This window comes from Callithrix jacchus, chromosome 1 (assembly GCF_049354715.1).
Source record: "Callithrix jacchus isolate 240 chromosome 1, calJac240_pri, whole genome shotgun sequence".
NCBI classification, from domain to species: Eukaryota; Metazoa; Chordata; class Mammalia; order Primates; family Cebidae; genus Callithrix; species Callithrix jacchus.
Window position 1 is genome coordinate 16,269,043 of NC_133502.1, and position 14,888 is coordinate 16,283,930.

General features: G+C 42.8%; 1 protein-coding gene across 11 annotated transcripts in view; it reads right to left on the reverse strand.

The window, feature by feature from the left end:
• TMTC4 (transmembrane O-mannosyltransferase targeting cadherins 4) overlaps nt 1-14,888 on the reverse strand; it is a 68,434-nt gene that overhangs the window by 12,948 nt on the left and 40,598 nt on the right. For all 11 annotated transcript variants that reach the window (XM_035293458.3, XM_078375573.1, XM_008996716.5 and 8 more), the window contains exons 12-14: nt 7,546-7,625; nt 7,259-7,366; nt 7,020-7,161 (exon numbers count right to left, since the gene is read on the reverse strand). In XM_035293458.3, the coding sequence (XP_035149349.1) occupies nt 7,020-7,161; nt 7,259-7,366; nt 7,546-7,625 (330 nt within the window). The remainder of the gene's footprint in view (nt 1-7,019; nt 7,162-7,258; nt 7,367-7,545; nt 7,626-14,888) is intronic.

A 14,888-nucleotide genomic window follows, 5' to 3' on the forward strand; every position in this document is an offset into this window, starting at 1 on the left:
TCCCAGGGATGATATCTAGAATAGTGTTTCCTAGGTTTTCTTCTAGTATTTTCCAAAGTGCTGGGATTACAGGTGTGAGCCACTGTACTCAGCCTCTCCTAGGATTCCTGTAGTTTGAGGTCTTACATTTAAATTTTTAATCTATCTTGAGTTAATTTTTCACTCTTTTGTGTATGGCTGGCCAGCTATCCCAGCACTATTTATTGACTAGGAAGCCCTTTCCCCATTGCTTTAAAAAAAATTTGGTTGAGGACCACATGGCTGTTGGTGTGTGGCTTTATTTCTGGGTTCTTTATTCTGCTACACTCTACTTTGGGTCTGTTTTTGCACCAGTACCATACTGTTTTGGTTAGTGTAGCCTTAAAATATAGTTTAAAGTCAGGTAATATGATGCCTCTGGCTTTCTTCTTTATGTTTGGGATTGCTTTGGCTATTCAGGTTCTTTTTTGGTTCAATATCAATTTAAGAATAGTTCTAATTATGTGAAAAATGATGCTGGTAGTCATAGAAACAGTGTTGAATCTATAGATTGCTTTGGGCAGTATAGCCATTTGAACAATATTGATTTCCAATTCATGGTCATGAAATGTTCTTCCACTTGTTTATGTCATCTCTGATTTCTTTCAGCAGTGTTTTGTAGTTCTACTTGCAGAGATCCTTTACCTCCTTGATTAGCTGAATTCTCAGGTTTTTTTTTTCTTTTTATGGCTATTGTAAATGGGATTGCATTCTTGATTTGGCTCTCAGCTTGAATGTTATTGGTGTATAGATATGTTTCTTATTTTTGTACACTAACTTTGTATCCTGAAACATTACTGAAGTTGTTTATGAGGTCTAGGAGCCTTCTGGTAAAGTCTGCAGGGTTTTCTAGGTGTAGAATCACATTGTCTATGAAGAGAGATAGCTTGATTTCTTCTTTTCCTATATATATATCTTTTATTTCTTTTTCTTGCCTGATTGCTCTGGCTAGGACTTCCAGTACCAGGTTGAATAAGAGTGGTGAGAGTGGGCATCCTTACCTGGTTCCAGTTCTCAACGGGAATGCTTCCAGATTTGTTTGAGAGGGAATGTTAACATTGGTAACAGAATACAAAATAACTAGCTCTCAATTTTCATAATTAATAAAAACACAGAGAGAGAGATGGATTTTTTTCAGCAGGTGACCCTGTTGCCCTCTTATTGCAGTTCAAATGCACATTTTATTTGAGTGTGCTTTATCCCTTTAACTCTGCAAAAAGTACAAATGATTACAATTTGTCAGAGCTTAAGGCTGTTTCCTTACTTACTGCCAAGTCTGTCTTTTCTGTAGACAACAAAAACATTTTGACTTGTCCTACGCTGCACAGCAAACTGGTAGCATATTATGCAAGAAAAAGAAAGTGTTAATGAATCATTTGCTGAAAATATCAGAATTTCCCATGAGACTCAGAAATTCAAGTTACAGTATTTTTACCCCTTTAATGAGGAAATGATAGGGAAAGGTCAGAAAATTAAAATAATTTGGGATGCTTAATTATTCTAACAATTATCTATTTGACGTTCCAGCAATTCCTCAGGTTAATCCACTCCACCAAGTGATATGCATTTGAGTCACTTGGACAAAATTCATGGTGACATTTGAACATACCCAGAACAATCAACATAACTTCATTTACCCAACATGACAAAATCTTCACTATTTTACTGTTATTACTGCAATTATTATCACTATGTATTGAAGAATAGACTGAATCAGATAAAATTTAGTTTCATTTTGTCTCAAACTCTGCTCACCTTATAGCATCTACACAAAGGGAACAAACTCTTTCAGGGATGCAGAGAAAAGCGATAATTTAACCAGAACTGCTCATCTGGGAAGTGGATGGGAAACATCAGTCACCCGGTAGTCCTACGCCCACCCTTCTGTACTCTGCTCTGACAAGCAGGGGCTGGGAGTCTGCAACTCCATTTCCTAGGCTTCTTCACCACTTGGTTCCTTTCTGTCAACAGGCACTGGATGGTGGGGAAAGGGGAGCAGTCCTTTCCTCCCACTCTCACTGTCTCCTTTCTTTCCCCGGCAGTGTTTCTGAAGAGGTTATGTCCCCTCCTCTACCGTCCCAGGGTGGCGTCAGCAAGCAGGGTGGGAGCAGTAGTCTGTCCCCCATGATCACATCTCTTGAAGTTGTGGTAGGTCCAGAGATTGTAACCTCTTATGAGTTCTTAAATCCTGGTAGTGCCACACCCTCCTGTCTGTTCCCCCAAACTCCAGGATTCCCTTTAATCTCTGAGTTCATGTTACCATCACATTTTTGTTCATCCAGCCTTACAATGACAGTGTAACCAATTCCTTATATTAAATCTTCTCTATCTAAAACACTTAGAATGGTTTCTGTTTTCCTGGATACATCCAGTTCTTCCATTGTGAATTGTCTTCAATAATCCCTCCAGTCACTATTACTGTAACTTTTTAAGATCAGTACTATGTCCCAGTAATCCCGCTCTTCCTGATTTCCTATTCCACAAGGGAGCTGCCTTATATTCTCTCCAAACTGGGGTCTAGAAATCAAAACAAATCTCTGTCTCCTGTTACCAGAGAGTGATTTCTTAAAACAAACAAACAAACCAAAAAACCTCTTGGCCGGGCACGGTGGCTCACGCCTGTAATCCCAGCACTTTGGGAGGCCGAGGCAGGTGGATCACGAGGTCAAGAGATCGAGACCATCCTGGTCAACATGGTGAAACCCCGTCTCTACTAAAAATACGAAAAATTAGCTGGGCATGGTGGTGCATGCCTGTAATCCCAGCTACTCAGGAGGCTAAGGCAGGAGAATTGCCTGAACCCAGGAGGCGGAGGTTGCGGTGAGCCGAGATTGCGCCATTGCACTCCAGCCTGGGTAACAAAAGTGAAACTCCGGTTCAAAAAAAAAACAACAAAAAAAAACCTCTTAAGTTATTAAGTTCTTATTTGCCAATGTATAAATGGGTTGGTTGAGTTGTTGAAGATTAAGCTCTTAATGCTTTTAAGCTGTCAAGCAGGAAAAAGCTGGATAATTAAACCACAATGGAGAGCAAAAGCCTTAAATAAGCAGGAACAGTTGGCTGAAGGGAACACAGGAAGACCATTTCATGGTAGTGTAATTAGTAAACAATATACACAAAGAGCAGTACAAGGTCTCAATCTGTTCAATGCTATAGATGATCTTCCAAGTGAAAGTGTAATGAATCTCAAGGACTACAGCACATGATAAAAGCTGGTACTTTATAGTCTATGTTCCTCCCTTTGGATATAACTCTTACAGAAGGAGCATTTATTTTAAATCCGCTGTTTTCCAAATCCCAAGGAACTGCAGCGAAAGGCAGTTACTAGGAGAGGGAAGAAGACCGTTTAGAGCCTAAAGGACAATCTGTGAGGCCACAGGCGACCTACTCACTTTGTGAGCAATGAAGGAAAAGAAGAGCAACCTCCAGAAAAAGAGAAAAAGGAATGAAAGAAGAACTCATATGAATATCAAGTCTCGTATTTAGTCACTTGAGTACTAGTTTAACAGATACAGCAAACAGAAACAGTAATCCCTGCACCCATATATTCATAACCACCCAAATGCATGACCTCATGTGCTCCCATCCACCACCCAACCCCTATTCTCACTTCACAAACTTTGTGAGGATCGCCCCTGCTTTATATGTGATTGAATTTTCAAGTCACCACTCAGAGCATTATGCTGAGGTTTTACAGCCTCCCTTCCCCCCAGGAACAAACAGCCCATCATTATAATAGTTCAGCTCCCCTGGAATCTTCAGGTCTTTCAGAGAAAGCGGTTTCAACATCAAAGCAGGTACTAGGTCATAAAACATATAATTTTAAAATGTAAAAGTACAGAAATGCACACAAGGTCAGCGGTTCTGGAGAAAGTTAATATGAGACAAAGGAACATCTTGCCATTAATTTTCCATATTCAAGCATCATGCCATTCCATGGATTCAGCCACATTCCTGTCACCCTTGCCTCTGTGCCAGGAAGAAATAATTCCCCTTTTCCACACTGGAGTAAGCACATAGAAATGGTATCTTCCTATGGCACATCATAACTGAAACATGTTTTGCATTTTTTGAATAAAAAAATGCAATGATATGGTTTGGCTCTGTCCCCCCCCAATCACATCTTGAATTATACCTCCCATAATTCCCATATGTTGTGGGAGGGAGCCAGTGGGAGATAATTAAATCATTGGGGTGGTTCCTCCATACTGTTCTCATGGTAATGAGTACATCTCATGAGATCTGATGGTTTTATAAGGGGAAACTTCTTTTGCTTGGCTCTTATTCTCTCCTGCTGCCATGTAAGATGTGCCTTTCACCTTCCGCCATGATTGTGAGGCCTCCCCAGCCATGTGGAACTGTGAGCCCATTACACTTCTTTTTCTTTATAAATTACCCAGTCTCAGCATTGTGAAAACGGACTAATACATGCAACCACTTCACTTTAATATTTATAACGCAAGCATTACTTGTCCATGTAAAGGGACTTCTCCCAAGGGGGAAAGGTCACATTTTATCATTAGTTAGCCAGACATTCCTGCCATCTTGTTTTCTCCATTTCTAAGATTCTTTCTCCACAGCTCACAAAATCATGGCTACCCAGTCCAGAAACAATGACAGTAAGACCAAAGACATTCACATTATGGTAAAAACCAAAGCCTGGTTTTCCTAGAAATTTAAAGCAGTCAGTGTTTTTAGGATCGCTCCCCATAAACCATGGCTTCTGCTCCGACGTGATCACTCTGTCATCCAAGTTCGGACAGAGCTGCTTCCCGGGTGCAGGGCCAAGGATAGGGTATTGGAATCACCTGGGTGATTCATTATTGTTATTTTACTTAATATTTTTGTGGCACCCAGGCTGGAGTGCAGTGCCATGATCTTGGCTCACTCCAACTTCCACCTCCCAGGTTCAAGTGATTCTCCTGCCTCAGCCTCCCAAGTGGCTGGGATTACAGGTGTGCACCACCATGTCTGGCTATTTTTTGTGTTTTTAGTAGAGAGGGTGTTTCACCATGTTGGCCAGGCTGGTCTCCAACTCCTGACCTCAAGTGATCCGCCTGCCTCGGCCTCCCAAAGTGATGGGATTACAGGTGTAAGCCACTGCGCCCAGCTTGTTATTGTTATTTTAAAAATACAGATTCTCTATAGAGCCTTTGATTCCCTAAATGTCAGATGGGGTGGAATGGTCTAGATGCATATCAATTTTGGGAACTACTAGTTTTTTTGTTGTTGTTTTTTGTTTTTGGCAGAGAGAGAAAGAGCCTATGCAAAGGGCTAGTCTTTCGGAAAGAAGAAACTTTACAGCACATTTTGAGTAACTTGGTGCAGGCGCTCAGTGTGCCAGCTGGTGGGGCACCAGCTTGTAATGGGTTCCACAGCTGAGGCACTGCTGGCTCTTGCCTTTGTGCAGCCCAAACCAGATGACGGCACTGTTGTCCTCTTCAGGTACACCACTATTCTCTTGTTGGTGATTGAAGGGACTAAATTAGGGTCTTCCTTGGTACCTGAAGCTGCCTTTGGGAGTAGTACCTCGTGTGGGTCCAGTCCCTTCCTTGCAGCCATCATGACCTCCCTCTCCAAGCCAGTCATGCCTGTTATCAGCAGAAACACCAGATGCCATGGCGTGCACCACGGCCGTGCCATTGGGACTGCCAGACCTCAGGGCTTGCATAACCAAGTGCTCCAGCTCCATCAAGTAACTTTGAAGCCATCACCCTGCGACAAGCAGCCAAGGGAACTACCAGTTTTGACAATACAACAACTCCTTAAACCAAGAGGCTTCAGGCCTTTAAAATGAGGGTAAGCAGGCATCTCTTTAGAACATAAGGGTGCTTTCCTACCTGTAAGGCTAAGCTGAATAAAATCTGGAAATTTACATATAAACTTCTTTTAAAGTCACATTGCTATGCATGTATTCTAGTTTGGTTAAAATGAACAAAATTTTTTTAAATTAACAATTTTTATCGAATACATCTAAATATAGTAAGAACATATATATTTGGTTTCTTGAAACCAAATTAAGTGGTTGATTTATAGGGAGAATACAACCATTCGTGTTTAAAGAATTTTGCTTTGTGTGTGTGTGTCTCATTTTATTTTAGTCAAGAAAATCAAGAGCAATCAGATCTTCATAAACATCCTGTCAATAACCAAAAATATAAAGCTACTAATTGAACGCATTATTTTCTATTTCCATCAAATAATGTCACAGCCCTTTCAAATAAATCCCGAGCCCTCTAAAGCTGTCTGTTTAGGGGGAAATGCTCTGTGCAGATGGAGAGCTCTGCTCCTTTAAGGAAGGAGAACAGGGAGCTCAGAAATCATATTACGGATTTGTTTCTTTTTTCTTTTCTTTTTTTTTTTTTTGAGACAGAGTTTCGCTCTTGTTACCCAGGCTGAAGTGCAATGGCGCAATCCCGGCTCACTGCAACCTCCGCCTCCTAGGTTCAATCAATTCTCCTGCCTCAGCCTCCCAAGTAGCTGGGACTACAGGTGTGCACCACCATGCCCAGTTAAATTTTTTTATTTTTAGTAGAGACAGAGTTTCACCATGTTGACCAAGATGGTCTCGATCTCTTGACCTCGTGATCCACCCGCCTCAGTCTCCCAAAGTGCTGGGATTATAGGGGATTTTTTTCTTTAATCTCTGTTTGTATTAAATTCTTGCTTTAAAATCAGAGACTGATGTTTATCAGGAAGTTACCCATTGGAGCATTGTTTTACAGGGTGGACGGGATTTTAACATTTTAATTTATTCCTTGGCTTAACTTGTTGCCTGGGTGACCTCTTAAACTTGGCTAATTCATGGTGTACCACTCTCTAATGATAGATTTAAAATATTACTCACAAGGAAATCAAATAGCTACCTTCAAAAGAGATGAAAACATGTGAAAGAACTTTATAAAACTGATTGGGCTAGGAGGGTGCTACTATGTCATTTTACTATAAATAAGAAAAAGAACCCATCTTTCTTCCACAGGCACAGGGCACCCCAAGCTTACCAGACGCCCGAGGTTGTAGTAACAATCTGGGTATTTCCTTCTGTGTTTAATCGCCGTCCGGTAACTTTGCTCGGCTGCTTCAAACCGTTTCAGGCTGTTCTGCACTATGCCTAGATTCATCCATGCAGCAGCAAAGTCTGGCCTAGAGGAGCAGTTTCAACAAGGATAAACAAGAAAGGCTTAGACGCCAGAATGCAAGAGCTCCTTCGTCACTACATCATTATAAAAGCAATGCTTACTGTATTTGAACAGCCAAAGACAGCAGCTCCTCAGCTTCCTGTAGTTCATTCCTTTCTTTTAAGATATTTCCAAGATTATTCATGGCATGAACATACTTGGGATTTAATCTGGAAGTTGAAATAAAAACCAAGCTGACCATTAAATGCTCAGTAGTATGTTTTTGCTAAACTCTCAGGAATTGGCACGGGTATTGTAAAGTTGAGGTCCTTAATGGAACAGGTGTTTCATACTAGAAAGTGAAAATGATCTGTGTGCGTAATTTCTCTATACGACATACTCGCCATACCTTACAGCTTCCCGGTAATATCTGATGGCGGCTGTCTGGTTGCCTTTATCAGCCAGGTTTTTGCCAATGTTGTAGTGAACCTGCAAAAAGAAAATATTTGGGCCATTAGCAGATAGACTTCTTGTTCAGAACCTGGACCCCATCATATCTTCTAACTGAAGACAAAAGGTAAAGGGATGAGGAAAAAAAGCACCCCAGAACTTTAGCTAAAACCCTACAGGGGTTAGGAGTTGCTTGTGCTTTAATCTCCAACCTTATAAGAGGATCAGAAGAAAGGGGGACAGGCATGGCACATCTCTAAAGCACAACAGAAAGGAAATAACTAAAGACCTCACCAGAGAAAACCAGAAAACTACAAAGCTGGGCTTTTTTAAAATTTTGCTTTTGATTTTTAGAGATGGGGTCTTGCTATGTTGCGCAGGCTGGAGTGCAGTAGAGCTATTCCCAGGTGCAAGTGGAGCACACTGCAGCCTTGAACTCCTGGGATTCAGTGATTCTCCGGCCTCAGTCTCCCACGTAGCTGGGACTACAGGTACACACCACCACACCTGGCTTATTTTTATCAGCAAAACCTCAAATCCTCCTTACCAACACCCTCCACTAGAGTTGAGATAACAAAGTCCAATCACATATGAACACGAGTAGAAGAAACCATGATTCTGTCCCTACCCATTTAAGCAAATGTGGTCCTTTCTTGTATGACATCTTTCTTCTGTAGCTAGCATCGCAAGCATTTTACTCTGTATCTGTTCTAGGCAGAATGTTAATGCACTCCCAAAATTCAAATGTTGAAATCCTCACTCCAAATGTGATGGTGTTGGGAAGCAGAGCCTTTGGGAGGTGATTGGGTCATGAGGGTGGAGCCCCATGAATGGATCAATGCCCTCATCAAAGAGGCCCTGGAGAGCTCCCATGTCCCATTTTTGCCATGTGAGGACACAGTGAGAATACGACCATCTGTGAACCAGGAGGCAAGCCCCCTCCAGACAACCAACCTGCCTGCACCTTGATCGTGGGCTTTCCAGCCACCGGCACTGTGAGAAGTCAGTGTCTGCTGCTGAAGCCACCCTGCCTCTGGTATTATTCTTTTTTTTGAGATGGAGTTTCACTCTTGTTGCCCAGGCTGGAGTGCAATGGTGTGATCTAAGCTCGCTGCAACCCTCACCTCCCAGGTTCAAACAATTCTCCTGCCTCAGCTTCTCAAGTACCTGGGATTACAGGCATGCACCACCATGCCCAACTAATTTTGCATTTTTAGTAGAGACGATGATTTCTTCATGTTGGTCAGGCTGGTCTCCTGACCTCAGGTGATCCGCCCACCTTGGGATTACAGGTGTGAGCCACCGCACCTGGCCTCTGGTATCATTCTTTCACAGGGTCTGAGCAAGGGTATTGCTGAAGTACAGAGAGCACGGCTGCAGGTTGGAGAGCCGGGGAGGAGCAGCTGCACTCACAGGGAACCCTGAGCAGAGCAGGCTGGATCAGTCCTTGTTCTCAGAGCCAAGAGGCTGGGCGGGGTCTGTAAGTGTGTGAGTGCTCCAGGGCTGCAGCAGCAAAGCACCACAAACTGTAGGGCTTAACACAACACACTTCTCTCACAGTTCTGGAGGCCGAGACAGTGTCCAAAGGGCTGGTCCCACCTCAGGCTGAGGGAGAGACTTCTCCTGCCTCTCTCCTGTCTCATGGAGCTGGCTCACAATCTCTGGCTTCCAGATGCCTTGCTCCCTCCTCTGCCTCTGTCTTCATGACCATCTGCCCTCTTTGTCTGTCTCCCTGTCTCTTCTCCTGTCTTACAAGGACACCAATGACACTGGATTAAGGGCCCACCATACTCCTGTATGACCTCACTTAACTGACATCCTAATTACACCTGCAACAGCCCCATTCCCAAAACGGGTTACACTCCCAGGTCCCAGGGGTTGGGATCTGAGCATATCTTTTGGGAGGCACAGTTCAACCCACAGCAAGAAGCCAGGGGCAGGAGGCTAGAAGAGGTCATCATCAGGTTTATGCTCACATGAAATAAATTCTGTGGTGGGAAAGAGATGTGAGTGGGGAGAAGCAGATGTCAGGGGCTCTGGGGAGGCTGTGGCTGCAGTCCTGGAAGAGAGGACAGCAGACTGAACTAGGGTGGTAATGAACCCGTGGACTGGTTTGAAGAAGAGTGAGGGAGCAAAAAGCATAGAAATTGGTGACCAACTGCTAGGAGAAAGGGAAGCATGTCAAGAACAAATGTGAGGTTCGCAACATTCAGACAAAATGGATGTGACGGCTTTCAAGAGAAGTGACGGGTGATCAGGCTTGTTTAGGAGGATAGGCTAGGCTGACATGGTAGTACAAGGTCACCACCCATTTCTAGAATTCTTTTCATTTTGCAAAAATGAAACTCTATACCCATTCTCCCCTCCACCGAACCCCTGGCAACCTCCATTCATTTTCTGTCTCTATGCATTTGACTCCTAGGTACCTCACGTAAGTGGAATTGTCCATTTGTGTCATCTGTGTCAGAATTTCTTTCCTCTTATGGCTGAATACTATTCTGTTTGTCCATTTGTCCTTGGATGGACACCTGGGTGGCTTCCACTTTTTAACTATTGTAAGTAATGCGGCCATGAACATGGGTGTGCAAATATCCCTCTGAGTCTCTGCTTTCAGTCCTTTTGGGAATACGCCTTCAAATGGAATTGTTGGATCATATAATTCTGTTTTTAACTTTTTGATATACTAAAGTGGATAATATTATAGGAATTTCACCTCCATTAAAAAAGAATGAGGAGAGGATTTTCAATGACTGAAGAGGGGGTGGAGTAGGATGAATGGAATGGGGCTCCCAGCTGCCAATCTGCTAGGAATTCTCAGGTTGCCTTGGAACGAGGGCAGCAGGAAAGCCAATATATGGCAGTTTCTCAACTCTACGTGGGCTTAGAATAAATGACAAAGAAAAAAGTGGGGACCTGAACCAAGTCCAGGGCAGCAAGACGGCACAAGCTCACGAGGACTACAATAAAAAGCATTTGTTGGCTGGGAGCAGTTGCTCACACCTGTAATCCTACTACTCTGGGAGGCCGAGGTCGGCAGATCATCTGAGGTCAGGAGTTTGAGACCTGCCTGCCTGACACAGTAAAACGCCATCTCTACTAAAAATACAAAAATTAGTTGGGTGTGGTAGTACACACCCATAATCCCTGCTACTCGGGAAGCTGAGGCAGGAGAATTGCTTGAACCCAGGAGGTGGAGGTTGCTGTGAGCTGAGAACATACCACGGCACTGTAGCCTGGGCAAGTAACAGAGCAAGACTCTGTCTCAAAAAGAAAAGAAAAAAAGTACTTGTTGATGACCAAAAGCTCCTTTTGGGACTTTACAATATAAAGGGAGTAGCAACCCCAGAGCAGATGATGCCACAGAAACTCACTCAATCAGGAGCATGTAGGGTGGGTGCTACTAACAGCAGCCACGGCAATCGGTAAGATAGTGTACAATCGGCAGAACTCGAGTGGTACCCACCAGCGGGGCACAGTGTTGCGGGCTGCGTGTGCACGGTCTCTCCTCATGGTGGCTTTAGGCGTGGCTGCTGTGACCCTCTCTTCTGAGTTGCTAAACTGCTTCGGGGTCATTCAGCCTCTCATCGAGGGCTGTGAAGCTGGATTGGAAGCAGGCTCTGAAGTCTGTGTTTCTTCCCATTAGATTACAGGCATTGATTACGGTGCTGGGGGAAGGTGACTGCTCAAGGCACTTTCTAGATCCACTCATTCATACCACTGGCTTTTTCCCTAAGTAACATCACGTTTCTTGTTATATGATATTGTCCCCCAAAGTTGACATTAAACTCCTGGCACCCTAGAATGAGAAGGTATTTGGAGCTAGGGTCTTTAGAGGGAAGTAAGGTCAAATGAGGTCATACGGCTGGGTTCCAATTCATGTGACCCCAATCCAGTCTGAGTGTCTTTACAGAAAGAGGAAATTTGGACACAGACACCAGAGACGTTTGAGCACAGAAGACAGACCACATGAGGACATAGGGAGAAGAAGCAGTCTGTAAGCCAAGGAGAGAGGCCTCACAAGAAACAACCCTGCTGACACCTTGATCTTAACACTTCCAGCATTTAGAACAGTGAGAGAATAAACATCTGTGGTCTAAGCCACCCAACCTCTGTGTGCGTGTGCGTGTGTGTGTGCGCACGCGCTTATGGCAGCCTCAGAAGACTAATAAAATCTCAAAACACAGTAATGGCTTAAACACATTCAAGTAACATTACGTCTGAACACTGCTTCCAAAGGACCCCTGAAAACAGAACCACATCCTGCCTTATCAATCTTAACCTACAGTTACAGCACTTCCTCAGAGACTCAGATTTCTGGAGAGTATGCAGCAGCGCATATTAACAGGTTTTCTTAACTGCCAATTTAAAAGCATAGAGATTTATGTTTACCCACTCTGATGAAAGGACTCACAAGCAGAAAAATCGCAGGTGATGAAAATGTGCAATACTACTGTGCACCACACAGTATAATTTGAACTTTCTGCATCAAATTATTGTCCATTCATAGGCATTTTCGTCCTTAAATTGTAGCTTAGAGGAAGCTCAGTTAATGCTATCGCCGAAGTGCGTATTGAGAAAAGTGCTCTAAATGATTAGAATTTGAGCTTCCCCCAACCCAGCTTGGATGTATGACTTCACCTCCTCTCCTACACACAAAAGAACCGAGGGCTGGAGAATCCAATCTGCCAGCGATGTCCTTGTGGTCCTCAGAATACAAATACAGCTTCTACTCAGACATCAACTCGATGCCCCCCCTCCTTCTGCCCCAAGCTCCTGCTGTTTTCCTTTGTTCCAGGCAAATTCTGTTTTCTCAATAAAAAGCCCAGACAAAGTGTTCAACCGCCCTCTGCAGTATAGACAGTGTTCTGTTAGACACTCAGAATGCCAGAGACCAGAAGATCAAGGGAGAAGGACGTGGGACTCTGGAACAGGAGCTAGTTAAAAATCTGATACAGCCTTAGAAGGCAGACCATCATTAAGAGCTGGTAAACAGGTTTACCCAGAGGCCAGCTTTATCCTGTGGGTTAGGGTGGAGGGAATTCTTTGAATAAAAAATAGCTGCCTAGATTGCAAAACAAAACAGAACAAAAATCTCACAATCAGGTCACTTAAAACAATTTTTAGAGAATGAGTGACTTTTGTTTCCCTGAAATCTGAAAGACTGAAAAACCTGTTTGTCTTTCAAAACCTCTAGCATTTGTGATGCACCTGCAGAGGCCATGAACTAGCACAGGAGAAGTCGAAGACAGAAACCACCCCAACAACCCAGTAACATGTAAATGAAAGGGAGAAAGCGTATTGATTATGAAAGGCACCTTTACTACCAGGGCCAAACTAATTTTTTATAAATACTCTGGCAATATCTGATGTTAAACTTAAGATGTTTTAAAAACATAAAAATCCTAAAACATCATGGGTCACTTACTCCTTAGGAAAATACCTCATTGTGGTAAATTATCTGTTTCATTGTTAAAAGAATTTATTACAGAATTGCATCACATAGTTGATAGTGCAACATACTTTTAAGCCTTAAAAACTATAAATGACTGGCCGGGCGCGGTGGCTCAAGCCTGTAATCCCAGCACTTTGGGAGGCCGAGGCGGGTGGATCACGAGGTCAAGAGATCGAGACCATCCTGGTCAACATGGTGAAACCCCGTCTCTACTAAAAATACAAAAAAATTAGCTGGACATGGTGGTGTGTGCCTGTAATCCCAGCTACTCAGGAGGCTGAGGCAGGAGAATTGCCTGAACCCAGTAGGCAGAGGTTGCGGTGAGCCGAGATCGTGCCATTGCACTCCAGCCTGGGTAATAAGAGCGAAACTCCGTCTCAAAAAACAAAAAAAAACAAAAAAAATCTATAAATGACTGTAAGTATACTTGGTATCTCATCCACAGTAGTCTCAGTGAATTCAATTTCCATTTGGCTCAATTCATCAACTAATATTGAATGTCGACCATATGCAAGGCACTGTGGGTAATTTACACACAGACCAAGCACCAGCACTACCTACACGGATATTGCAATTTCTCAAAAAAGATGAGTCTTAGCTCATACATCTGGCTCTAAACTAGAGCCAGTTGCCAATTTCTTACTTCACATTCAACAGGTATCAAATGAAACCAGTATAGAACAAGTGTCCCCTATAATAATGCGACTGAAAGAAACCAGTGTCTTCCTACGTCCTACGTGAGATCTCTTTCCTAAAATCAACTTAGATTTTTCAAAAAAAAAAAGGAAGTAAAGATAATTTTACGACACTTCAACTAACAGTGGAAAGTTTAAAAATAAACCAGGGGCTGGGCACAGCAGCTCATGCCTGTAATCCCAGCACTTTGGAAGTCTGAGGTGGGTGGATCACCTCAGGTTAGGAGTTCGAGATCAGCCTGACCAACATGGTGAAACCTCGTCTTTACTAAAAATACAAAAATTAGCTGGATGTGGTAGCGGGTGCCTGTAATACCAGGTCCTCAGGAGGCTGAGGCAGGAGAAATGCTTAAACCTGGGAGGCAGAGGCCGTAGTAGGTCATAATCGTACCACTGTACTCCAGCCTGGGTGATAGAGCGAGGCTCTATCTAAAAAATAAATTATTTATAAATATAAATATAAATATATAAATATATATATATATATATATATATAAATAGATAAATAAATATAAAGAAACAAAACCCCTCTATCTTGCTTATATTGAATGGTATCATTGAAAAATGTTCTTAAGAAAGGACTATTACCACTGAGTCCATTTTGAAGATGAGGTCTTATATGTATTCCTGTATTCCTTAAATTAAGAAAAGAACCCATCCCCACTCTCACACACACACACACACACACACACACACACAGACACTTTCTCTCTCTCTCTCACTGTCTTTCTCCTAATACTTCTGTGCATGCCCACAAGTGCACGCCCCGTGTTTTCTGGCCTATAACATAAGAAATCACTTCCTGGGCAGGTTTTTGGGTTCAGGTATCACCTATGTTCCATTCTCCTTATTTACTAAGGCACCTCGGCACATCACCATACCAGGTTTCTCTCTAGCCACCTAAATTACTAGCCTAGATAATGTCAGTTTAATCTTGCTATGCCTCAGTTTCTCCCATCTGGGAACATAGAGAAAATAATACCCTCTCTAAAAACCTTGGTGAGAGGATAATAGAGATTAATTATAGAGCCTCTATAAAGACATCTGAACTCCTTGTGGTGAGGAACTACACAAATAGAAGGGGTAATTACTGCTATTCAAACAGTAAGTAAAAATAAGGAAAATCTATTAACATTTATGAAATTAAATCACAGG